Below are 26,977 nucleotides of genomic sequence, written 5' to 3'. Positions count from 1 at the left end.
AGCTGCTAGTAGCAGATCATGCAGTGGTGAATAACTCCACCTGTGTTGCTGTCACAAAAAGATCCCTGTTCTCTTATGGCTGTGCTGTTTCTTCATGTAGCTTAATGGTAATTAAGCTTTCATTGTTCTTTTCCTGAGTTAAGGTATATGCTTAAAAAAAAAATCTTCAGGACTGATTTTTGCCCTATCCAGAAGTTGTGCACTCTTATTTCCTACTGCAAGTGATTTTGGGGAGTGGGAGGGGAGGACTGCTTGTCAGATCATGAGAAGGGTGATCTTAGGATTGTCAATAATACTTCTTCATTTAGGTCACTATAAAGTAGTCACAGCCCTGATTGTTTTTTGTGCATGAGCAAAGCTCCTCAAAGTACCAACTTCCATTTTAGTGTTTGTTCCTGCTTGCAGCTTGAGTCTCTTGGAGTGTGAGTTTATTGGTGAGAACTGAGCATCTTGGTGGTCCAGAGGGTTTCACAGAACTATAAGTGAAAGGTCTGGACTTCTGTAGCAGGACCATTCTGCTTCTAATTCCTGGAAGTCAGTATTTGGTACTAAACAGACTTATAGAAACTCTGATAGAGGAAATGGAATTTTCCCTTTGAAACCTATCCAAAGAAATGCTGGGAAATGTCTGCCTTTGATTGACAGTTGATGTTGTCTACAGGATACTGCAGTATCTTTACTGGCAGTCAACACATTATTAAAAAATAGCCAAGTCTTAAATATACATTAGGGGGAGTGAGTGAGAGAGACTGCAGTAAAGTGATTACGGTGAGACAGATGAGTCTTTGTAACATTCCAAAGACTTTAGGCTGGAGAATAATAATCTTTGAGAGTTACACCCCCATACTTTATTATAGGTGTAAGGTCTAGGCCTTGCAGAGTTGCTCTGAGATCAAAATCCAAAGTTCCAGATTCTTTCCTCCTAATGACAGGATTTGTTGGCTACTGTTTTTCTGAATAAGATATTTGTTGTTTCCCTAGAATGCACTAGAGAGACGAAAAAATTCAAAGACTCATAGTAGATCCAGTAGCAGTGCTCTGACTGGAGTCCTTTCTGCAAAGCAAGGTATTGCATAAATGCAGCATGGTGTAGCATATCTCATTGAATTCCTTTCATCTAACCTCTTAATTTCAGTAACCCTTTCTTTACCAACTAAGCCAAAAGCTCTCTTCCTATTCCCTGTTTATTACTATGTGCTAATTCTGTCCTCTTCTCAGTTGACTTTACAATATAAAATTTGCCTCTGGATTACTGCTTCTTCTTTTGTTAATTCTTTTGCCATTCATTCTCTCCCCCATTAGTTTTATTAAATATTTCTTTACTCTCTAAACCCTGACAAATCACTTCTTTATTCATCTCTTTGCTCTGCTAATAATGGCAGTCACAATTTGCATTCCAATGAAAAGTAGACTGGATGGTCGGGGAGGTGCACTAAGGTTTTCTGCTACTGTTGTTGGAAGCTTTTACATTACAAGAAACCTTTGTGTCCCATGTTTCTTCATGGGTAGCAAAATAATCTCTTTTCCCTGTTTCAAAGAAAATATCAAGATAGGAAAGAAAGGGAATGAGAAAATTCTTTGAAGCAAACAATATACCTTGCCACCCTATTGTTTAAATGTAGGTATATTCGTATACACATGAGATCAGTAGTGTCATGGTAAGTTGAAACTCATTTTTCTGGTTTTGACTTCTCTTTTCTCCTCTTCTCCGTGTATTTCCATACATATATATATACATTTTTGTATTTATGTAAAGAAGCAGAGCCAGATTCTAGTTACAGATTTTAATGATACTAGTGAACTTTCTGATTTGGCTTGAAGGTACAGACTCTGTGTTGCAGAGGAAGAGTTCATGGGTGACTGTATTTTCACACCAATCTTAAATAATCTGAAGGATATAATGGTTCTAAAAATTAATATAAAATATTCCTTGGAGGCTTATGCCTGTAGAAGAAGTATTTTGTATCCTTCTGAACACAAAGAATTTTCCAAAAGCAGAATCGAGTTAATGTAAGATATGTCTGTGTATACTTCTGGCTATTGCTGTGAATAACAATCAACTTGGAAAGCCACCATATTTATGCCAGATAGAAATTACAGTTCTGATCTTTTGGCTTTGTTTTTTAATTGAAGGAAAAATATATGTATTCATTTAAGTAATTTGAATAGTTCCTTAATGCTAAGTAAATGTTTGTGTTGCCTTTCTGTGCATAAGAAGCCAAAACTCATTTGTGTTTTTAACATTTTAGTCCAAGAGTTGTTGTCGGAGGATCATGGATGTAGCCTACCAGCCACTCCACAATCCATTTCAGATCTCAAATCACTGGCCACTGCATTACTGGAAACCATCCATGAAAAAAACATGGTCATACAACACCAAAGACAAACTAACAAGTAGGTGGCATGACTTTTAAGTAAAATATCAATATATGGGAAAGTTAGTTTGGGGAAATAGGAAGGAAGATTCATTTTCACCGAAAATTCATCATCATGGTTGAGTGGTGGATTCTTTAGTTTTAAGACCATATTTGTGATTTGAGAAAAATTATATTTTCATCTTAAATTCTGAGATTGATGGAGACCTGTCTGCCTCTGCTAGGCAAGGCTTGGTTTGCTGCTTATGTTATTACAAACTGTAATAACTCAAAGCAGACTTCTAGCAGGAAGTCTGTAGGATCAGCTAAAGAAAAGCATCTGGGAGGAAGGACACACTTGAACTGGAGAGAAGATATGTGGTAATTGCTTGTCAATGTCGGAATTTTCTAATAAGCTCTGATGGTGTTAGTAAGTGTTGCTCCTATAAAAGAATCTTAAAGGGTTATTGTAACATTTGACAACTGCTCAGAGGCCTGTGTCATACAGATGATACCTGTTGCTCCTATAGTTACTTTGCCAAAAGTTGAAGGGGGTAAACACAGTTCAATTGCTACTATATGGGTTTTTTAAAAAAATCTGAACTGAACTTTAAAAGAGAATTTGTTTACCCTTAGCTGTTCTGCTCATCAGTAGAATTCTTTGTGGCTTGTACAGTTCCGATCATGGCAGAATGTAAAATTTTTTTGTCACATTTTGTGACATTCTGATACTATTGTCCTTATACAGTGTATAAAAATCAGAGCTAGGAAGTGTTCCTTGATTTTGTGCTCAATTTCACCCCCTCTCTTTTTTGTTGGTGGGTTTTTTGTTTTGTTGTTTTGTTTTTTTTTTTTAAACCTGAGTCGCTGCTGGTAATCAGAGGTTATTCAGGCTTCTCCAAAGCACATCAGGACCAGATGCCAGCAACAGCAAGACATCTTTTCTGAAAAGAAGTAGTACCGAAGTAAACTGTATTACACTAGAATGGATTATTCACTTTGAAAATTGGTAACTTAGATACTAGGCAGACTCCATTGCATAATTCTGAGTGATGTGGCAACAGAAGTGGAGGAGCAGTTAATAGCCGCTTTTAATACTTTTGAGACATCAAATGACTAATCAGCTAAAAGGAGACTAAAGAGATGAAAATGTAGCCCAGATCTAACTGATGGCAGCTCAGTCAATTCTTGTCCTGTGATGCAAGAGGAGTTGCTGCACAGAGCAGTGCTAAGGAAGGGCTAACACCTGCTTACCCCCTTCTTACTGCTAATGTAACAACAGAAGGAAAACATCCAGAGAACAACTTTTGTTGTTCCAGGTGTAACTGATCTTTGCCTTTAATGTCCTGATACTGTATCACTACCCAGTGTTTTATTTTGCATATTTTTATTCTTTTGCAAAGTTCTTTCTTAGTTTTGTATTTCTCATTGGTGATATGCAGTCTCTTGCATCTCTCAAATATTATTGCAATGATTGTTTTCTGATACTACACTTTCTGCTTTCAACTACTGAGTATGGTTTGTCTTGAGATAACCCACACGAGGAGATATGGTCCTTATGTCTGTGTGCCCCACTGGTCACATATAGCCATCAGAGTATAGATTGGATAAATGCAAACTACTATTCTATGGCCAACAGAAGATCAGGTCTTGGCGGGAAGTGACAGTCCATATCAGTCCAGGGTCAGGAGTGTTCTCAGATCTGTAGTGTTATATTCAGTTCAGGATGGTTCAGGGAAAAAAAAAATACAGATAAATCCTGATGAAGTTAAGTGAAGAGCCTCAAAAACATTCCTTTGTAGTATTCTCATTCTTTTTGTCCCTTTTGACTTTAGGTGGGTTAAAGAAGCTATTAAGGAGCTAGGAGGAATGGGAACCACTACAAGTGGAAACACCTAAGACATAAAAATTCAATGTGAAAAAGGGAAATGCAGGTAGGACACCTAGGAAAAACATCCTTTATTTGAGATGCAAATGGATGAGGACACTTATTTGCCATGTAAAAAGTTAAAAGTCTGTTGACTTCTGCAAATGGGAAGGAAATTGCCCACCTGTTGGGGAAGGTTGGATGTGAGTGTATGATCAGTGCACAAGTTAGACAGACAGGGTCATAAACTGGTACTAGTAGAAGATGCATTCTTTTGTTGAAGACATTTCTCTGTTCAAAATAGGAAGTTGAGAAGGATGTGAGGCTAGAGAGAATTGTAGTGACAAAAAAGTTTTACATAAATTACAAAGTAGCAGTCTTTGACTGTGCAAAGAGCATGTTTGGAGGACACATTTACTCCTTAAGATTGTTATTTGAAGAAAGTGAGATTTATTGGATAAAGAACATGAGATTTTGGGGTGTTTTTTTCATTTTGTGGAGGAAATTCTGCATTTGATATTTGATGGGTGAATGACCTAGTAGTGATTCTCTCACTATCAGTAAATGAGATTTTTCAGACCACATGAACTTTCCCCCACACAGTTGACCTACTCTGAGGCCTAGACCTCTTTGGTAGCTTGCAGATTGAGAGTTGGCTGTATAAGTTTACAATAGCAGAATGGGGATTTGCTTTCTGAATAACTGAAGCAATAACAAGACGGTGGATTTTTGAGTGTAGATTGGAATGTGGATGTTCTGTTGAAGTTTACTTTCTGTTCTTACACTGTTTTTAAAAAAATCCATTGCCACTTGTTCTCAGAGAAGACACGCTGCTATTATTGCCACTCTTCTAAAGATGGGGCATGATAGAAGGAACTGTGGGAGTATGTGCCTAGGGACAAGTAGGCTAAATCTAGCCTTTATTTTGTATCCCCAGTTTTCAGAAAAAAAAAAGAAGTTGTTGTGGAAAAAAACGGATTGTTTTTCCAAGGTGGTTGGTAGCTAATAATGCTAAGTTCAAGTAACGTCCTGTGTTTTTCTTCACAAGCCCATTAGCTTAATTTGAAAAGGCAGTAGTAAATTAATTCTCTATGTAGTAGTGTGTTGCAAGATTAAGCAGTTCCATAAATGCAAAACCAAATTGTCATAACTCTGCTTAGCAAATGGATAAACATCCTTTTTTATTCTACCAGCAATAAACTATTTATTAGATGTTCTTTTTAGTTCAATTTGTTCCTGAAATTGCCAGCACTTGTGCAAGCTGGATCAGCGTAAAAGCTGCTGTGGTGGTTAGATATATTGCACTAATTTTAACATTTCTAACTTGGGCAAGTTCAATCATGTCCAAAATTACAAAAAGGATTGTGTCAGCCTGTAACTTGAGCACATGTTTCCATGGGAGGTGCAGAGCCAGATATGGGACTGTGACAAACCTATTTACAGGCATTTAGGTGATGGTATCTGTATGAGGGTGTATGTCTTCTGCAGCAAGAGCTAAATTGAAGTCAGGTGAAGGGAGCTCAGGTGCTGTAAATCACCACAGCTCCCTTCAGATCCTGGCCATGTATGTTGGAAAGCATGAGATAGCCAGAAGGAGGCTTCTGAAGTCAGGTGGGACCATTGCTTTTGTTGCACAAACAACAGATTTCTGTAAAACCTTTTCCTGGAGGGAGGTTTGTACTAACTCCCTTATTGCATTAGGTACAGGACCTGAGAACAGTGGAAATAACTATCACCTGTGTCTGTGACATAATCCTTCTGTTTTAGTTGAAGGATCTGGTTCACTGTGTCTAGAGAAAAAAAAAGAGATTAGGGAATTGGATGCTACCAACCCATGCAGCCTCTTTAAAAATACTCACCCAGGTAGGCCTACCCAGGCCACCAAGCTCAGTCTTCCCACAGCAAATTATCTGGAGGTCTCAGGGGAAAGGAAGAAATGTGATAAACCACGTTGAGTTCAGAATAGCTTACACATTTATCTTTCAAAAATCTATTGCTATAAGAACTTGCAGCTTTATTTAGGTTTTATTTCTCCCATACCTGTCTTGGGATAATGTGGTTTTTTAAGCAAACTAGAATGATACTCATTACTGAATGTATTTTGGTCTCTTCCTGAATGGAGTGGGGTTAACTATTGTCTTCTGCTGTTGCCAAGCATTGTTGTGAGAAACAAAATGATCCTTTCTATATGAGAGCCTGCAACAAAGGTTAAAAAAACCCTCAGTGCCTCTTCAGAGGATTCAGTACATATTATCAAGATATATTCTCTTCCATTAGAACTAGTGTGGTACAGCTGATAAATAAATTATAAAATTTAAGAGAAGCAAGAGAAAAGAGACTTTGCTGTTGTTACCTGACTAACAAGAGCTGTAGCAATAACTTCTTACAGAGGATTGAGATGTATGTGGAATGGCTAGCTGGCAGGGAGGGCAGCATCTTTCCTCTTTTTCTGCCGTGGAACTAGTGGTGAACTACTTATGAAAATAAGAAGGATTAGACGTGTTGAACTTTTGACTCCTTTATGGTGACAATCTTTAGCCAAATCAACACTGTTTTGTCAGCTCCCTGCCAGAACTAACATGATGTGGAAGAAGTCTTACATCGTGTCTCTGTTCCCCTCTAAGCCTGGGCAACTCCCAGACACGTTCTTTAGCTGACCCTTGGTGAGGCCTTAGGCAGGAAGGTGGGAATGGGCTCCCAAGTGTGCAAGGTGGAGTTTCCTAAAAGCTGCTCCATGCCTTTTGCTGTCAGCTGTTGTGTTGTACTGCAGAGCCCAACTGCTGGATGTCAGGGTTATAAAAATAGTGCTATTAAGGCTGAGTTTCTCATACCAGATGGAAGCATTCTGAAAGTGAAGTCTAGACCTGAATAATTTTGCTTTTAATTGGAGAAGACAGTAGAAAATCCATCATAACCTTTTTAACCTACTGAAATACTGAGTTTCAATGGGGAAATAAATGTAACTGCTTTGTCTTTTCTCCTCTGCTTTTGAATGTGATGGACTGTTCTTTTTAGTTGACACACCCCCCTGTACCTCTCAGTGTTTTCTTTGATATTTATTACAAGGTTTCTCTTTCTGTTTTACATTGTCTCTCATTATATTTTTGTAATCTTTAAAATACTTATAGGTTTTATTGTGTCACTGCAAAGCCCTCGTAGTAGAGATTTCAAAAATGCTTAGTCATTGTTAATAAATTTTTCCTCTAGCCCCTTTGATATTTGCTGGGTGTGCTATTCTTCATGTCCTTCCCAGAATCTGCCATCTTGTCAGTAATGACATTCCCAGTGTGCTCAAATGTCTGCAGATAAAGCCCTTGCTGAGGAGCTCTCAGTGCAGTATTACACAGCTCTGGTATGCACAGGAAGATACTATTGCCTTACTGGGGTGGGATATGCTGCTTCTCAGCATTCAGTTCCAATTTAACTGATTTATCCTGTTGCTGTAATTTGATGAGTAAAACTTGCTCTCCATAATCTCTGCTGTCATGTTTAGGATTGCTGCCTTGTCTCAGTCTAGTGAGTATTGTTTGGGATTTATTTAAAGATTTTGACTCCAGCAGACTTGCTGTGCCTGAGAAACACTTGCAAAAATTCATTTGAGAAATGAACCTTCTTTTCAAGATAGAAATCTCCCATTTGATCTGGGGAGAGAATTAAGACTAAAAGTTAAATCCTGCAGGAGAGCTAACTGCAAATACTATTTGTGTATGAAGTCAGATACAAAAGAAGACACCACCCGAGAAATACAGTGAATACTGAGTGGGTGATAAAGGCACAAAAGAGCTTGAAGATTTTTAGTAAAGTAGAAAGCAGTTCAATGCTAAAAAAAAAAGATGTAATAGAAAAAATATTCCTTGCCATTTTAAGCAATCTTAGTGATAGAGAAAATTCGCTGAATTAAAGACTAGCAAAAATGTGTGTCTTAGAACTTCAATCTAGATGCTGTCTTGAGTTTTCCATATTTTGTCTGTGTAGATTTTACCTTCTGGTTATAGCTATAAGGAAAATATATAGCTTTTGTAACTATAAAGAAAATAAAGTGATATTTGCCGGCAAGAAGATAGAAATATTGTGAGTTGCTTTTCTTTTTCTTTGCTGCAAAGATTGACTGTCCTGTACATCCTTGGCCTTTTGCTTTTTTAAAAGCTTGGTATAGATTAGACAAATATATTTAATTTTCTTTTAACTCTGGGAGAGGTTGTCCATTGCTGTTGGTGAAAAGAGATGACTGTATACATTTTCACTGCACTAGTTAAGCAGCATTTAAAAATTCATCTGTAGTCATGTAAGTAATTGGGCTTTGGTTACCTTGGTAAAAGAGCTATTCTTTTTCCAAAGAATTCTAGGTAATCGAGTGGCAGAACTAGAAAAGAAATTAAGAACTTTGGAAATTGCTGGCTTGTGGAGTCTTCCAGGTTAGTAAAATTTCAAGCAAATAGCTTGCATTATTTAATTTCAATGGTATGTTTGCATTTAAGAGAAGTTTGGCCATTATTTTTTTTAATGACAGTTACCTTGTGAATGTTCTATTCAGCACGTTTGCAAAATTAGAAATGTCTAATAAATGTTAAGTGGAAAGCAAAAATCACTAGACTTTGTAAACTCTTAAGTCAAATATGTATTGAAAATAATACGAAAAGTGCTAAGAAAAGGTTTAAATATTGAAATAATCAAATTATTTCCATAGACAGCAGGCAAAAAAAAAGTGAACTATTTTATTTAAACATTGCATAAAATAATGCACAGGTCATTGGTCATTATGTTTTTCAACCAATTTTATGTATTAATTTTGTACTTCTTTTAACCATGGATTTTGTTTTTTGCTATTTTTAAATGCTTTTCTGTAGAATCATAAACTCCTAGAAATTGGAAATGTAAATGGTCCTAAATTTTCTAGTCCATCTCTCCAGAACAGGCTTATTCCCTATAGTGCTTTAAGTATTGTATTTGGTTTTAAATTACTCAAGTAATGGGAGATTAATCTACTTCCTAATAGACATCGTTGTTAGGAAAATGTGCAATATTTAATTTACATTTACTTTCTTGCTTCTTTTCTTCCCATTGCACCTAATTGTGTCTTCTGTAACCACTGTAAATTATGCTACTTTCTTGGTGGTATTTGCATCATTAGGCTTTGTTGTTTACAGATTCCTATCAGTGCTAGTAAGAGTGGGAAAGAGTGGTTTAGGCTTCCATTTTTTTGGCTCTGGTTTTTCTGTCTAACCTGTACATCTAGAAGAGGACATTTTACAGAGCTGAAGAGCCCTTGTAACAACCCTGTGGTGTTCAGGTGTTTGGGCTGATGTGGTGTGTTTCTGCTTCAGCTTGCCTATTTGGGCTTTCACAGTCCTGCTTGACTTTCTCCAGAACTGGAGGTCCAAATCTGTTTCCGTGGATTTCTCCACAGTTAGTCACCTAACACGTGTAGTGTACTTAGTGCATTTGTGCCTCCCCGCATTCACCAAGAGGTGAAGGTGAAATGCTCGTCTAAGACCTTGCTAATGCAGTTTAGTACATTACTACAAACATGTCTCTCAAACTCAGCAGTTCAAGGTACTGTAGGGGTTTGTTTCTTTTGTTTTGATTTTCAAAACTAGTGTTCTGTAAAATTTTTACACTAATAAATGCAGCACTTCGCATGTTTGTAAAATGTATTTTTAAAAATGGAAGTGGGAACTTCTTGCACCATATTGATCTATGTAGGTAAAGCATCAAATTTATGTTTCTACAATAACATCTGTCTCTTTCCTTCCTTTCTTTTGCTGCCTGAAGGCCTGAGCTACAATGTCTCAGTGGGATTTGGGAGTAGGTTCTGCTTAACGTATTTTTTTAGTAACTGATGCTAGCAGTTAAATATTGTCATTGCATGTAAATAAATGGAAATGTTATCTGAACATTTTTATATCCAGCAGATGAAGATGTTCAGTCAGTTGAGTTAGATGACCACAGGAGAAATAGAGGCTGCTCCACATGAAAGTTCATTTATCTTATGGAAAATAATAAGAAAGGATTATCTTAAATGCTTTTAAAGAAATTTTACACTAGATTGTGAGTTCTGTTGAGCCCTGAGGCTTTGTGGGGTTTTTGCTTCCCTTTTAAATCAGGAGTGCCCTTTTGTTTCCAAGTACACTCTGATCCTGAGTTGGTCAAAAAGAGCATTGCAACACCTGGTGGGTCACCAGTTTTCTTTTCAGAGCATGTAATGCTTCTGCTCCATAAAACAGCAGTGTGTTACAATTAGTGTGGGAATACCACAATGGGTTCTGCAGCTGAATGTTGGCTTGGGTGAGGAGCAGAACATGGAGAGTATCTCATTTAGTCAGTCTTAAATTCAGAATGAAAGAATATTATTTGGTTGTGAGTAGAATATTTTGTCACTGGAAAAAAAAAATGCAGATAAAAGCTGATGTTCATTTTAGCACTAAAAGAAATGCACATTACAAATTGCAGGATTTTAATCTGAAGTTAATGTTCCTACTTAGTCATCATTGTTTATATAACATTTATAACATACACTATCATCATGATAATAATGTCTTCTAAATGCTGTTCATATACTTAATCTTATTGAAGAAAGATCCTGAATACCTCTGGTTTTTTGTTAGGTGACATATTTGTCATCTGCTTTTTGAGAAAGCCATGAATGAACTATGAGGAAGCTAATCAATAGGAAGTACATATGTAATTTTTGAGAAGGTAACATTTCATTCCCTGTGGAATTTCTGCCTACCAGACTTTATATTGCCCTGCTTAGATAATGGGCTGTAGTTAAGTAACTCTCTTGTGAGGTTTGTTTTCATTGCCCAGAAGAAAGCATGTTTGGGCATAGATTTGGCTTTGATTTTCTTTTTGTAATCCTGCTTCCCTTAAGAAGGAAGTAGAGAATGTGATGTTCATGGAAGCATTTAATTATTTGCTTTGTCTTGGCTGCATTGGTTGAAATATGCACAGTGGTTGAAATATACACACAAATAAGTTAAATGTACTCAATAACAGTACATAATAAACACCATTTTATTCTTTTGGCAATCTGATGTCACTAGACATTCAGATGGGTAATTCTGTATCTTTTTAAATCAATCATTTCCTGAAAATTCCAGATTTCCAATGAAAAACGTCTAAGAAAGAGCCAACTGTGACTCAGCCTTCTTCTGTGTGGGATGATAAGGGAGTTTTGATGCTGCCTCTTGCCCTGCAGTAATTAGTGCAGAGCAGAGGCAGGGTAAAATTAAAGGGTTCTGTAGCTGCTGTGGCTGTAGCCAGTTACAATGGCATAGGGTGCAGCAGAGGTTATAAGAAAATACCCAACCCTGGAGAAGAAAATGAAAAATTTACTATTACTGAAAACTTATATATATTTTGAGATCTGTATACTTTTCACTATAGTCCTTGAAAAATTCATTAGAGGAACATGAAGCTATACAAGTTATGAAATTGAGCTCACACAGCAGCCAGTTGAAATTCTTTGTGTGTAATCCAACTTCAGATCATGATTCACAGAATGTAGTGTGGCAGTACTCCTATGTGGCTCCTTCATGAATGGATGTGAATTGCTGTTAATAAATAAATATTCATCAGACTCTTTGGGTCACATCTATTGTTAAGATGTGTGGATACTGAGCTTAGCTTTATTTTCTGTAACCAGGCTGGTTTTCGGAGAAAAATGGGAAAGTAAATGTGTTTACTGTGTAAATGCTGGCTGGAAAGTCAAGAAGTATCTTTTGTGAAGCTTGTCTTGCAATCTTCAGGGACTTCAGCTCAGGCTTTACTTTTTTTATTAAATAAATTTAAAAGCTTCTGCTTTCTACTTTCGTATTAAAACCTCTACCAATTTTTTTATTCATCATCTTTTTACTTCTTCCATTGGATTCTTTTGTATCTTTTTGGATATGTTGCTGCTTCTGACTGTGTGAATATCTGTTGGGTATTTTCATACCACAAGTTCCCTGTATGATTTGGTTCTTCCAACACAAAATTCCTTCACTGTTACAGGAAAGTACATTAATCTAGGAGCTTTTGCATTTTGAAATATTGGTTCGATTTGTTTTGCATTTTTTATGTTTTAAATTAATTTTGTCTTAATTAAAGTGGGAGGGTTGTCCTCTTTGCTGTTAGTTAATGCTGGTTTTTATTACTGAGTCTGGCGAAGGCAGAATTCTGATGCATACTTAACAGGGAGATCAAATTTCCATAAGATCCATGCTTCAAAAGCATCAATTACATTCATATTGCCATAGTGTATTGCCTGACATGGCAAGGGTATAAGAAGATCATTACTGCCTTCAGGGTCAAGGTGTTTGCATCCAGTGCCCTTAAAAGGAATTAGGGATTGGAGTGGTCCAGCTAGACTCCATGGGAACTGCTTGACTTTCATTATTCTTTAGTATGAACCAGAACTTTCTCAGAGCTGGATTTATTCCAGGTATTTCCTGACCTGGTGTTCCCTTGAAAGTCTTTGTCTTGGATGGGTGATTAGATTTAGGATGTTGCCTTAAGGTGAAACGTACTAACAGATTTAGAGGGGCGAAGTGGCTGTTACATAAATGTCGGTTCTCATGGAGATAAATAGAGCAGTATCCTGCTGCCTCCCCAGCCATTACTTATCAGTTGGCACTTGTTCTGGAGGCCACACAAACACCACGCTTAGCTGATCTTGCACATTTCCTGCCATTTCCCCTCTAGCTTTAAGGTGGTGTCAGTCACTAAAAACATGAGCATCCTGAATAGTGGAGGATTTCCTAAAGGATCTGCAGGTGTTGCTTTCTGCATTGCTAAAATATGTAAAGACTAAGCATCTACAGCAGAGTCCTCAGATGAAGGGTTTCTTGCACTATTTTGTCTGCAAAAGAGCTGGAAAATTGCCTTTTTCCATTTGGTTTAAAACGAAAATGCACAGAAATGTTTTGGGAATTTTCAGATTAAAATCCCTCCTGTTCCCCAGTAATGTGTACTTGTTTGCTCCCTCTGTTCTTAATTATGGGGAGTTTTTAGGGGTTTTTTTAAGGAAGCATTGTAGGATAATATGTAAATCTGAAGCATAAAGCTACATAATGATGAACCTGCTTGTATCACATGAAAACAGAATAATAGAGAGCAAAGAGTCAGTGCTGAACACTTGCTGGTAATAGCATGCAAGTGATCCATTACTTTGGTATGATCTGATTATTACTATTTTTAATTGAATTCTAATTGGTAATTCAATTTGCTGCATACAGCACCTGGTCTTTCAAAATCTGGCCTTTACTCAGTACTGCAGATAAAAACATACAGCTTTTCTGCCTTTGCCTTGCATATTGTGGCTCCACTACAGAGAATTTTTTTTTCCATGCTGTGAAAAGATAATTTGAGATGCTTTTCCTGTTCTGTACTTTTCAATATCAATGTTAAAAATTTATAGGAAACATCATTGAAGCACAGTGGTTGTAATTGGTGGAGCAGCAGTTCTAACACTGTGATTGTTCCAGGTGGGAAGGATACGATAACATTCAGTGACCCCGCCCTGCCTGTGATACATCGGTCCAGGTCACCGTTGTTAACGTTTGCTGATAACCCTCAGAGAACTGAAGTACAAGGTGAGCACCTGGGACAGAAGAACATGATGAGAGCTGAGCACTCATTTCTTTTCAAATAAAATGTGGTATATTTTCACACTGGGATAACAGAAGGCAAAGTTTCAGTGATCAAAGAGATTGAATACATCATCCACAAGTAAAACAGACAGATTGTCCCAGTACAAATAGCAAAGAAACAACTGAAAAGTCACTGTTGAATGGATTGCTAAGGCTAGGGATCAGGTCTTACACCTCAAAGAATTTTCCTGTCAGATAATGTGACACTGTGTGAAGTTATTCATACCATTTGTGTTGAAGTTAACTGATTCCTGCACTTTTCCCCTCAGTTAAAATGCACAGTAGGAAGCAGTCTGTGGAACTGGTTTAGCCCTTTCCTGCATTATAGATGATATCTAGATGAATGGCTTCCTGATTGCACATGGTAAATTGAAATACCCAGCTCATTTTCCTAGAGAAATTGACTGCTTTTTTCATAGTCTTACATGTGTTTTGTTAAAAATCTTTCTCCAATAGCAAGCTTTAACATCTCTCCAAAGTCAAGCTTCACTTTATTTGAGAGTTTCTGATAACCTTGATTTGTTTTTCCTTAGTTTTTCATAATGGATGGGAGATGGATTATTATATTTGTTTATTGGCATTTGGATAAGGTCTTTAATGGGCATAACATTATGATGTGCCCAGATCTTTCTCAGCTAACCATAAAGCATACAATTTATTTGTTAGTCCTGAAACTAAATGGATTGTGGCTTAATTTTGACTTTATAGCCCATGTCATTATGTGATAAAATGTGACAGCAAGGCTGATCTTTTTTGTAATCTTGATCAGCTGATATTTTTGCTAAAAATAAGAAGTGAAACTGTAATGAATGGTTTCTCTGGTGAGTAATAATAACTCATAAATATTCATTCTTTTACCTACTTAATTGTTGATTTTTAATTAAATCTGCAGTTACTGAAAGTATTTACTTGGTGGCATTATGCTCTTTTCTTTCCATATTTGTCCTAGGTGAGGCTGGTATTACAGTTGTGATTACAGGCTGATCAGACAGGCAAGTCTGATCTGACTGTCACATCTCATCAGACCATTTTGCTGTTGCTTTGTAACACTGCCAAACCTTAACTCTGGGCTGAAGCTTTCCACGTTGTGTTTTCTACGTCATCTATTTTTTTTTTTAAAGATTAAAAAAAAAAAAAAAAAGAAATTATTTGTCTAAATACTGATGACCACGTGGGAATTTTGAGGGGCTTTTTTTGTCTTTTGTATATTTGAATTTGGGTTGGTTCTTTTTTAGTATGCAAATATTCCTGTATCTACAATTATAGGAATTTGAAATCTAGGGAAGAGGACTGAGGAAGCAGTCTGGAGTTTCCACCTCATTCTACATGATTCATTTACAAATCTCATCTGCTAAAAGCAAACAAGTTATTCTGTTGAGCTTACTTTGTGCCACCAGTGCTGGTAAAACTCTGTATGCACCATTCCTTTGAAATAAAGTAAACTTAGAGAGGAAAAAAAGCCTGGAGCAGAGTGTGAAGAAAGGCCAAGATCAGGACTCTCAAGTGGTGGGAAGACTGGAGTAGATGGAGTTTGACAGAGTCAATGGAAGTCTGAGTGAGGAGGAACTTGCATGTGGCTGAGCAGAGGTCAGAGCACAGGAGTGAGGAATCAGAATGCTGGAAGTGAAAGCAAGATGTGATTAAAAATATTGAAAGGTGGATGAGAAATGGGCTCAGTGAGTATAGGGACTGGATAAACAAGGGGATATGGAGCAGGAACAGAAAGATAGGTAGGGGAAGAGAAGAGCAGAAGGAAACAGCTTTGGATAGGAAAAGACAAATCAGGATTAGACCTGTGGCAGTCATAGGAAGAATCAGCTCCCAGTAGGTCATCTCCTTCTTTTCTCCTCTCCATCCCATGATCATAATGAGAACCAAGGTCAATCATAGGAATTCTGTCATTGAACTGGAGCAGGCTAAGAAATGACTGTTGTGCCTACACAAACAGCTTGGGTTTTCCCTTACCTATGTCCCAATATAGCTGATAACCTGCAGTGAGAACTGAGACAAAAGTTACCTCTGTGATAACTAAACTGGGCCAACTTTTTTGGTGACATAAATGAGCATATATATACAACCAGCTGTGCAGGGGACACCATAGTTTCTACAGTAGATGATGCAACCATAACCTGTTCTGTTGCTCTGGATGCCTTTTCTGAAGGATTCGGGGCTGCCATTTTTCTTTCAAAGCCTAAAAAGGAAGCAGTGTGTTTTCACTGTGAGGCATATCCTTGTGTTTGGAGTCACACAACTCCTCTGCAGTCAGTATCTGTATGGGAATGATACCTGGGTAGGTTTTGTACCACTCTGAATAGAGTTTTGTACAACTCTGCTGTTGAGGTTTAGGAACTTGGTGCATATTGCAATTTTTCATTTATACCATGTACCTCCAAAATCTGTGGGACCATGACAACTGGGAAGAACACAGGAGTGTGTTCACCCACCATCATTCATCAAACAAGTATGTTCTTGGTTAGAGTATTACTGAAATAAAAACAAAACCACTCTTACTTTCCTATGCATTGAATGATCAGTTGAGAGAAAACAGTTGATAATCACAATAGCAATTAAATTCTTACTTTTCATTATATATTAGATCTCACGTCACATTGGCCAGTTATGGCCTTTTAAACAGTAGCATGGATATTTGGTGCCTGTTTGACTCAAGAAATCTTCTTAGCTTTTGAACAAACACCTATTCTCCATCAGAACTTTTTAGAATGCATCAAGTGTTGCTCTAGCTAGATCTGTAGATAATCAGAGGGCTTTTGCAGGCTTTTTTTATCCAGTCTGTCTGCTTACCCTGGTTTCATCAAAGCCTCCTTTAATCTGCACTTGTTATCATTGTTTCAGTTAAGCTGATGAAGTTAAGGTGGATGTCTGTAGGATCTACTGTGCAGCTCTTGTGTGAACACACATAATGACAGAGGACAATCATATGAATTAAAGCCTGTCTTGTGCCACAAAATCTCACTTCATCCAATGCACAGGATGGATAGTGTCATGGGATGGATTGTACCTGAGCATCACAGCTGCTAATGAATAGCTACACGGGGTTTTTCCCCTCCATTGTTGAATGCCTTGTGCCTGCTGTACTGTCTGCATACTATCTCAGGCATTCCCTGAAGAAAACAGTGCTGTTTTTCTCTGGTGATTTAGCTTTGAGAGAATTTATCTTCAGAAGATTGCAGCAAGGTGATGGGTTGGTGTTATTCTACTGTAAGAGGGAGGAAACTGAGGCATGCAAAAAAGAAGGTAAAGTCCCTGCTAATTTTGAGTGCTAGTTTGAGGTACATACATTTTGGCTCATTTGGAGCACTTTGATGTAGACTATAAGCAGAGCAGTACTGCACATCAAGCTTCTAGTTTTCTAGCTGACTTCTCAGATAATGAGGCTTAGATCAGTGGGTGATCACCTTTTGAAAGTTAATTTATCCCTGCCTTTTCCGCAGACTGAAATTAAGAGTTGCATTCCTAGCTTTGTTGATGGCAGTAAGTTGTGGCATGTTCCCCACATGCCAAGCCTGGACTCATTCACTCAGTAGCTCCCAAATTCTAAATGAGGCAGTATGATAGAGACAGTAGGCTGGTCCTCTGCAGCCAGGCAGTCTCATTCTTATGTGAACCAGGATTCCTGTGAGAGAAATGGAGTAAATTCTTAAATACTAAAATATAATGTATCTGTACAACAAGAGTAATTTTAAACTCTCAAGGAAGACTTATATCTGTCATTTCCTAATTTTTCTTACTTTACTTTGCAAGCTTATTTTTAATGAGGCTTCCTGTCCTTTAATGGGCACATTGATTGTTTGCACATTGGTTTTTTTCTCTCTATTTTGACTCTTTTTTCAGTGTTGACTTTTAGTATAATGTTATACTTAAAATTCTTGTGCTGCTGCTTTGTTTTATGCTGTTACCCTAACCAAAATAATCTTTTATGTTTGGAGAAATATTGCAGGACCAATAACAAACTTCATTATTGGATGAAAACTTATTAAAAGCTCCAAATAAATGGAGCTCATGTTAACCCCTGAAACTGATTGTGATGGGGGGATTAATGGTAAACTGCCAAAAATTTCCATAGTTAAGTGCCTTGCTTGGAGGTGATACTCCTCTAAAAAAATTTTCCTGACCTTGCTGTTCTACAGTATGGTACTGTCTGACTTTTAGAATTGTCGGTATAGGGAGAGGTTCCAAAACAGGGCCAGGTCCAGCAAGAAACTTAGTGTTGATTGTTTATTGTCTAAAAAATAGGCCTGGGAGGGATAGGGAAGCACTCTTAAAAATTCCTTACTGGGATAAACATCTCTGTGGTCCAGCACTGGTAGTAATATTCTTCAGATCAGATATATAACAAATTCCTCCAAATGACTTGAATATCTTGCTGTTCCGTTTCTCTTTCAGCAGAAAGGAAGGGAGAACGTGGCGAAACTGATGCTGTTGCAAGTGAGTCTCTGGCTCCAGAGGGAACAAACTTAAATAACAGAATCCAAAATAAACATTTTTACCCTTCATTACCCCAGCTACCTTCTGAAGAAGAAGACATAAACAAGCTTGGAAGCCAGATAATTAAACTGACAGTTGCAGAACTGGAAGGGAAAAGAGGAGGCGCTCCTGTGGGGGAGCAGAACGTGGGAGTTGAAGCAGAGCTTAATGATTCATCAGAGGCAGAGTTCCCACTTTCCAGCCCTGATCCGTCTGACCCCACAGATCCCTCAAACTCTGAGAATGAACAAACAGGTGAAACTGAGGCCCTGAAAGACAATGGCAAAACCTTAGAGAGAGATTGTGAAATTCCAAATGAAAGAGAGGATCAAAACAGCAGCACCGTGCATGTGGTGCATACTGAGGATGCTGGAAGGCATGGAGAGCTCAGTGTTAAAACTGCAGACACAAATAACAGCTTTGAGGAGCTCTCTGACTCTGAAAACAAGAAACCATCTGATGCTGCTGAAAACCGTGAATATTTGGATAACAGTTTGGCTTGAGGTATGAAATCTAGGCCCTCAAGCATCTCACTGTAATCTTTGTGCAGTGTCTGTGCTGTTGTAGATATGATCAGTAAAATATCATGCTGCAGGGTTGATTATTTTATACTGAACTGTTAATAATTCTTTAAAAAAGATGTTTTTCTGTTAGTTCTGGCTATAGTGTACCAAAACTGTAAATTACCTAAGGGAAAGAATTAGTAATGAGGTTTATTCATGTTGGTTTTTTGTAATGATTTAAGTTTCTATATAGATTGATGTAATTTATATTAGTGTAGGAAAGAGACCAGTGATAATGATTTATCTTGTTATCACTAGGCTCCTGAAACATGTATGGTCCCTAGTGCTGGACTGTATTTTAATGTTGAGAATGTCTCTCAAGGATGAAAAATGTGGAGTGATAAATTGAGAAGCATCTTAAGGCTGTGAGCTTTTGCTTCTTTCTCAGCCTGTGTTCTGCTTCTCTTTACATACAGTGACTGTCAGTACATCTGTAGCATAAGATCACTATTGCCTTACAAGAAGTTTCTGAAAACCATCCCTGCATGCATAGAGTTCTCATTACAAACCTTTATACCTTTGTATTTTGTCAACTGTACAAAATTTTTCCTTTCCTCTCCCAGCTCATCTCACAAAAATGAAGCAAGTTATTTCACCAGATGCTGAGAGCCCAATTTAATGAAGCTCCAAAGGAAACATCATCAGAGAAGTGTTACTGTAAGAAACAGCAATGCTGTTCTAAAGGAAAGAAAACAGCAAGAGGAGAACCAGTGATGTCCTGTCCAGCTACTTGGCTGTCAGTTTCTGGAATTGCATTCCTCTACTTACAGGAGCTGGAGTGGGCCCTTGGGCTTAGTTAATGGGTGATAGGTTTCAGCCTACTCCATCTGTCCTCTCCTTTCTAAAGGAATTTTGTGTCTTTTTTTATTTTCTTATTACTTGGAATTAAGGCTAACTCTTCCTTCCCTCCTCATTTCACCAGTCTATGGTATGATAGAAGGATTATTTGCATTGTTGCCACTTTTTAAAACGTCTTCTCTTGAAGAGGTTTAATCATAGAAAAACATTCCTATAATAACTGGGGGAAAGGGAGCTGCTGTGTCATTCCCTAGCTTGGTCCTGATGCTGGAGCTGTGCCACTCTGCTTCTAGGAAGGCAGCAACTAGGGAATGCTTAACGTTGAAGTTAGCAGCTGTTGAGAAAGGGGAGGCAGGTCTTTCCTCTCCTGTTTGTAGCATAAGGAATAGTCTCTGCAGCTGTGGAACTTCTGAGGGCCAGCAGCCATCAAGGCAATTTTTCTGCTGGCTTGGGACCTAATTGTCTGTAAATGTTCATTTCTCACTCCTAGAACTTGAAACCAATCAGAAAGAATTAAAGCAAATTTAATAAAATACTACTAATAAAAAGGAAAATCCCTCCCAGTCTGGGTACTTCTTTGACAAATAACTGCCAGCTGCAAGTTTTTTACAGCCCACTTGTCAGCTACTGAATAAAGAGAGTTTATATTAGCAGTACTGACAAACTCTTCTGTATGTGTAAGATGAGGTAGCAGGTGCTGCCATAATCAAGGTGTCAGAGCCCATGAATGGTTTGTATTCAGCAGAAGAAAGGCTGTATGTAAATTATTACATATAAATATAAGGAGTGATAGTTGGAAGGTGAAAAATGTGGCTTGTCTCTGTTCTCATGTGTTTTCCCTAGCAGGTGCATTTGTGTAACCCTTTCAGTGTCTGTCTGCAGGATACAAAGCCATACTTACAGTGCTCCTGTAAGTGTATGTGTACTTTGTCTTTAAGGGTAATTGGACATTGCAATATTCCATTGATGTTAAGCAGCAGTCCTTAGGAACAAAAGTTATATAAATAGTTAAGCGTATTAGGGACATGCAGCAGTGAAAAGGCTTTATTTTGTTATCTTGCTCACCATTAAAATTCCTCATTACCTGAAAAAAAACCCAAGAGTTTAAGTGTTTGAAAGAGTGTTAAGATGTTCCCAGTAATTGTAACTGACTCATTTTTGTGACAGTCAGAAGAAAAATAGCTGTAGAAACTAAAACCTCCAGGAGAATTTGCAAGATTTTTTCCTCTAATGCCTGAATGTCACATGAAGTAGCATTTTGAGATGTATTTTTTCCATCCTTCACAGAGTGATCCTGCACAGAGCTAAATATCAATGCAATCAGAACTGAGACAAGCAAATAAGAAGGTCAAGATTTCATGTGTTGAACTCAGAAACATTGAGAGTCTTTTACTATTTCCCTGCCCTGTGTCTTTCCTGACCCAGTGATGTAAGAATGAGCATTTTGCTCACAGCCAGTTAATGCTATTAGTTAATTAAGAGCTTGGTGTAAGGTTGAAGCAGTGCTGGATCAACAGCATTTTAGTGCCTCATTTGCTGATTCTTTTTGGTAGTCTTTTCTGTGAGAGCATATTGATGTACAACCCACCAATTAGGGAATCTTGGTAATTGTCCTCACACCATTCTCCCTCCTAGATGCAATTTTTAAGTCTTTGTAATCCCTAAATTCCTGTGAGATACATAGATCTCTGAAAACCTCATTTCCAGTGTGACGCCACTGCTGCAATACTGGCCCTCTCCTTTCTTTTCTAGCAAATGTGTATTCTAGCTACATTTTTAGCTTCCTCCCAGGAACACAAGACTTCAAAGCAAGGAGACATGTAAAAGTAAGACATAGTTGCTGCAGTAAGTGATAAATAATTAAATATTCTTGTATTTTCCTCAAATATTGATTTAATTTATATTGTTGTGCTAATATAACAATGATTTTTTTTTCTCAGTAAAATTAACTAGTGTTTTTTTTTTGTGGACTCAACTCTACCTTAGATTTGGAGGGGTTGGTTTCGGTTTTTGTTTTTTAAGACCTGTGTTCCCTTTTTCTACTACTTTAGAAGTGCAGAAATCACAACCAGACATGTAAGCCTTTTTGGTGTTGGGCTTTGGGGAAGCAAACTGGGAAGGGAATTTTGTGGGAGGAGTATGGAGAAGCTGCATTTCAAAACTGATTTTAAGGAGGCTGTCATACCTAAAGGTGAAGTCATGCATTATCTGTAGGAAGGATTTTGCTTGAAAGTATGATAATGTGGTTATTAGAAAAATAATGTTCACCGAATTTGTAAAATAAATGTGTGAAAATGACAGATTAAGAAGCATCTTTTAGAATGCTGCTTCTTTTCTAAGTGAGACTATTTTTAAGCATATGTGAATTTGTATAATAAAGACAGTGGAGTTTCTTTAATCCCTATGAGCTCAGGAATGTATTTCAAAATCTTAACTGAGATTAAGTTTAAAATCTGCTACATTTCTAAAAGATAGCACTTTGTTTACTAGCTTCTGTTTTGTAGTTTGCTTTCTAAATTACGCAGTTTAATTTATTTGCAAACTAGTCTTTTGTTGCTGCCTGGATTAACAGCAGAACGTGGTTAAACTATATTAATAAATTTTGTCATCTTTAATAAAAACATTCACTGATACACTTGTTCTACCTGCTTGTTTCCTTTTATCTTCTTAGTATTAGATGAATGATAGCCATGGGTGATGTTTTAATATTCTGAGTTGCGTTAAATTTAAAAAGTAAAGCCTTACTAAGTGAAAGTTTTAAGTCTGAAAAGGATCTTACTTAAATCCTTTCACTTTCACTTCTCCCAGCCCAAACTGACTTTGTTCCTACAGTTTTGTATGGAGTAACACACTCGGTATTTTTTTGCTTTGAAAATAATATTTCTCCCCGATCTGCTAACTTTATCATCATTGTCTAAGCAGCATTATAACTTTTGTATATAACTTTGTTACTAACAGGCACAGACTGGAGACTTACAGAAGCAGAATAACATAATGGACCTGAAGTTCAACACAGAAATTTTTGTACTTTCCTTTATTTCTAGGGGAAGTCCACTACCAAGGTCTTGCAACGCAACACCCACACTGTTAACAGCATAGAGACCTTTCTGATTTCAAGTTGGCACCTAAATACAGAAGAGTGTCTAATGAGAGGCAAATTCTTGCTTTTTTCCTTTAGTATCTAACAATCCCTTAAATGACCCTTGCAGTGCACAGATTCTTTAGCCCACGTACCCTATCCATCTGCACTCTTGCTTACATGCATTCAACTTCCAAACTACATAAAAGGGAATCTTTTTCCTTTAAGAAAACACTCACAATGTTGAGCTGATGCTGGTTTTATTGATGGGCTTACATAAAGGAAGCTCTACAAAAGTGATATACATTTCATAGAGGAGCAAGCAAATTGGAATCCTTTAGCCATATATCTTAGTGGGCAACAGCACAGCCTGAGTTGCTTTGTGCTGCCCAGGCTGTAGCTGGCATTTTGGACTTCACCTAAGCCTGGCTGTATGTTCTTCTGTTGAGCCCTCTCTTCTTCTTGTCCGTAACCTCAGGCAGTTTCTCTTCCCAGAGGTTCTTGTTGCTTATCCCAATCACACAGCAAGCCAGACGTTTCCCAGCATTTCCATTTTCCAAACTGGCCTTATTATTGCCCTTGCCCATGTCATCTTCCTGCTCGTGGATTACAACAGATCTGCCCATGATGGAATATGGACCAAAGATTGTGGCAAAGAGGTTTGTTTTGTATTTTCTGATTTTGCCTTCTTTAGGAAGAAAGTTGCCAAAATCTCCTGGGTGACGAGGATGATTCACTCTGAAAGGGTTATAGTGTCCCCCTGTAGAATCACAGCCATTGCTGAGGTCTCCAAGCTCGTGGATGTGAATAGCTCTGCTGGACTGATTGTTATCCAGTGGAAACCCATCCAAGTAAAATAAGGCTTCCAGTCTTCCATATGAGTAACTCTGCCTGAATAAGACTTGTCCAGTCACTTGTGGCTTGTCAGCATCTATTTTGGAGCTGGGCTTCATTTCACAAGTGGCGTAAATCATTCCATCAGTGTCGTTACCATTTGTTACTGGGTAGAGCAAATTCTGCCAGAGGTCGTTCACTTGTTTCTGTATTTCATTCAGTGACTCCTGGCGTGGGTCAGTTTCCTTGTCTGTCATGACACCAGAGGCAGACAGGGTGAGCCCAATGACCAGAGAAAGAATCAGAAACATCTTGGCAATTTCGAGCCTGCAAAAGATACAGGAAGGTACAAAGAATTCAGGGCGTTTTGCAGCAGTATGGCTGGAGAGAAAGACACACACAGCCGGTGCGGAGCTGAGTGAAACAGCTGGAACATGGTCCCGGGGGACTGCTGCTTGCTAAACCTGTCTAATGTGATGAACTGAAACTCAATCAGAATGCATACGTGTATTTAAACACATACAACTGGCACCCATTACTTAAAGAAATTCTAGTGATTATATTTTTTATCTTGATCTCGAAAACGACTTCTGTTTCCCTGCAGGAAGCAAGCAAGCCAAAGTGTTTTTAAATCTATTTCTGAATTTGTATTTTTGTATTGTAGAAAACTAGGCTTTTCTACTTCAACAAATTCCAGCAAGGCAGTTTGCCAGGAGTTTTTCTTGGTCCATCTACTTAACCATTAGTTAGGCATTACAAGCGAAAAGCAAAAATCCAACAAGTTGATTACCTTGCAGAACCCCTCAGTAGTAGCTCTTCGCCTCTGCTCCCCTAAAGCAAGATGTGATCGGACAGAAGGCCAGAGGTGCTTGATGGTGATGCTTATAGAAACTGCGTGTTTGTGTAGAAATTGGGTAACGCTGGCTTGGGGGAGGCGGGAGGGCTGTGGGAGGGGAGGGAGGCGGGGACGGAGGGAAGAAGGAAGGGAGGGGAGAAAGTTCTGGGAATTTTTGCTTTGGGCAGGGTGAACACTTTAACCTTTCCTGGTGAGTTTGTTAGTCTGACTCTCCGTCCTCACAGGCATTAAAAAAAAAAAAAAAAAGCCAGGAAACTTTGAAATTAATCTGCCTTTTGGTGACTTCATGCACTCATGTAAAACAAGTGAACTTGAGCAGGCAGGGAGGGGAGAGGAAGAAGCTTTATTAAGGCACATTTGGGAGGTTTGCTTACTTGTGTGCTGGTTGTCTGGAGGTAGTTTGCATTTTTATTTCTTCATTAATCAAAATGGAAACTGGTGCTTGAGCAACATAAACTTTTATATGGATGTACACAAAAGTTTTTTGTGGTTTAGAAACAGTTTAAAGTGTAATTGTTGAGGTACATGTCAATGGTGCCTCTGAAGTTTTGGGGTTAGTTAGCACCTGCTCTTCTATATCTGCTCCACTGAAACCCTTCTGCTATTTTTTTTTTTTTTTTTTTTTTTTTTTTTTTTTTAAAGTAGCAGTGATTTCTTTCCTAAGAGAGAAGTAAGCGGTACTGAGGCAGTGCAACATCAGACTGAGGGGCAGAGAAATTGCTCAGAAGCTGACTGGAGCATGGCGAGTTCACGTGTGTTTCATCATCCCGTGAACTAAGAAATGCTCTCCTCTCAAGGGCATTGCCCTGCTCACAGCACTTCCACTGATGTAGCTGAAATGTGGATTTGTCTGTCACAAGATCAATTTAACAGGGTGAGATTTCTGTGGAGAGAAAAGAGTATCTCTTACTACTCTGGAACAATTCTCAATGCAAGAAAATTGCAAAGAAAATCCCTTTTCCCAGTTCACGTCTTCTGCCAGCTGGGTAAGGAATGGGACTGTCAGCTTCTGCAATGGTAAAATTGTGTGTGTTAATCTTACCAGTATCATATACTACATCAGATCCAAGATACTCAGTTATGTGAGAGAGACAATTTTTTTTCTTTATGTATGAGAGAGAGCAGAGCTAAAGGAATGTCAACTACTCGGATCATTAGCCAGGGAAATACAGAATTAACTAACTTCATTTTTGAATATTGGGATATTGAATGTGTTACTTTAGCTGTGGGCTTCAGTTCCTAATCTGTGAAACAGGACAACTGGTATTTTTTCAGGGTATTTACAAATTTTTCAGATTACTGTGCTCCTGGGCACTATGCAGTGTTTAGTGGGAGCTGAACTCTCAGAGAAGCCGAGCGCCCAGATTGTCCATCACCCCAAGCCTAAGGCTGCCTCTTTTGCAGCTCTTCCCAACTTCATTCATTGGCAGTCTCTGAACTCTGTGGTAATACTATGAAATTGCTGGGTTTAAAGCATGTGAAAGTTTTAGAATAAAGTTTTATAAATAGACACAAAAATGTTCAGCTAAGACTAACCAAATGCAAAGGTTTAAGTTTGTAAAATACAGGAAGCAAACATCCACTCTAGGTACTATTAGAAAAATTACTTCTTAGCAGCATAAACCATTTTTAAGGGGTCACAACAAATGGAAGGAAGAAAGGAGCATCATTCATTGTTTACTCTGAGTCACAAAGTAGTGAACTGCAATTGAGTTTAATACTTTTACAAGGAAATTCCTGAGCCAGCAGTCAATACTCCAAAAAGAGAATTGTAAAGCTTTTATTGAATTATAAGGCATTTTGAAATACGTACTAGGGACAGAATTTTAGCTGGCTTAAATACAGCAATGTTTCTGACTTCAGTGGCATTTGTGCTGTCTACCCGAGCTGGGATTCTGTCCCTGGAAAACCTACTTGCTGCTCTTTTTTGATGTACTGCACATGAGGGAGAGAAGCAAAAATGCAGAAGGTGTAAAGGAGATGATCAAAGGGCCAGAAAGGACTGCAGCAAAGCGAAATGATGTATTTGTAGTGCTCTGCACTTCAGAGAATGAAAAGGAAGTAGTAACTGTGGGCCACTGTCAGAAAGATGTATTTTAAAAAGGAGAAGGGATGATAACTACAAGGAAAGTAATTGCCAGGGTGATTTGGCATTCATTTTGAGCCTGAAAGGTGGTTGCTAAAGTACTAACCAGGTGTATCATTAAAGTCTGTTGTTACCCAGTGCCTGTGTTTTAATTTTCTGGTTACAAAGAGGTGTGAATAATGGGCTTGACAGCCTTTAAAGCAGACAGGAGTTACTGGGAAGAAAGCCCACGCTGACCTGACCATGCACTTGTATTACAATCAGTGCTCTAAAAAAAATAGACTTCTGCTTTTGTTCCAGTTCTAGGACATCTTTTGTATCCCAAGTTTCAAGCAATATCATAAAGATTCCTGGGCTATACAAGACAGACTAGTCAAAACAACTTCTGCAAGGCTCTCTAGACTGCATAGGAAGAGCTCTGCTCTA

At 38.1% G+C, this 26,977-nt stretch overlaps 2 protein-coding genes across 6 annotated transcripts in view; one reads left to right on the top strand and one right to left on the bottom strand.

Moving 5' to 3' along the window:
* CCDC149 (coiled-coil domain containing 149) overlaps positions 1 to 22,329 on the top strand; it is a 54,456-nt gene extending 32,127 nt beyond the window's left edge. The window contains exons 8-14 of one of the 5 annotated variants that reach the window (XM_030270858.4): positions 982 to 1,066; positions 2,250 to 2,394; positions 8,560 to 8,636; positions 9,994 to 10,026; positions 13,686 to 13,793; positions 18,258 to 18,839; positions 19,462 to 22,329. In XM_030270858.4, coding sequence (XP_030126718.4) covers positions 982 to 1,066; positions 2,250 to 2,394; positions 8,560 to 8,636; positions 9,994 to 10,026; positions 13,686 to 13,793; positions 18,258 to 18,838 — 1,029 coding nt within the window. In that variant the 3' untranslated portion in view covers position 18,839; positions 19,462 to 22,329. Of the gene's footprint in view, positions 1 to 981; positions 1,067 to 2,249; positions 2,395 to 8,559; positions 8,637 to 9,993; positions 10,027 to 13,685; positions 13,794 to 18,254; positions 18,840 to 19,461 lie in introns of all 5 variants that reach the window. The other 4 variants (XM_030270857.4, XM_032748025.3, XM_012573573.5 and 1 more) reach the window with 4 other exon arrangements.
* A 689-nt stretch (positions 22,330 to 23,018) lies between these two features.
* Positions 23,019 to 24,559, bottom strand: SOD3 (superoxide dismutase 3). Its single transcript, XM_002192015.7, has 2 exons — positions 24,400 to 24,559; positions 23,019 to 23,936 (listed from the first exon to the last, which is right to left on the bottom strand). Exon 2 carries the CDS (start codon positions 23,918 to 23,920, stop codon positions 23,195 to 23,197), a length of 726 nt encoding a protein of 241 aa, XP_002192051.4. The 5' UTR covers positions 23,921 to 23,936; positions 24,400 to 24,559; the 3' UTR covers positions 23,019 to 23,194.
* Positions 24,560 to 26,977: the final 2,418 nt, after the last annotated feature.

Source organism: Taeniopygia guttata, chromosome 4 (assembly GCF_048771995.1).
Source record: "Taeniopygia guttata chromosome 4, bTaeGut7.mat, whole genome shotgun sequence".
NCBI classification, from domain to species: Eukaryota; Metazoa; Chordata; class Aves; order Passeriformes; family Estrildidae; genus Taeniopygia; species Taeniopygia guttata.
The sequence above is the reverse complement of the archived record's forward strand: the minus strand, read 5'-3'. Positions and strand labels throughout refer to the sequence as shown.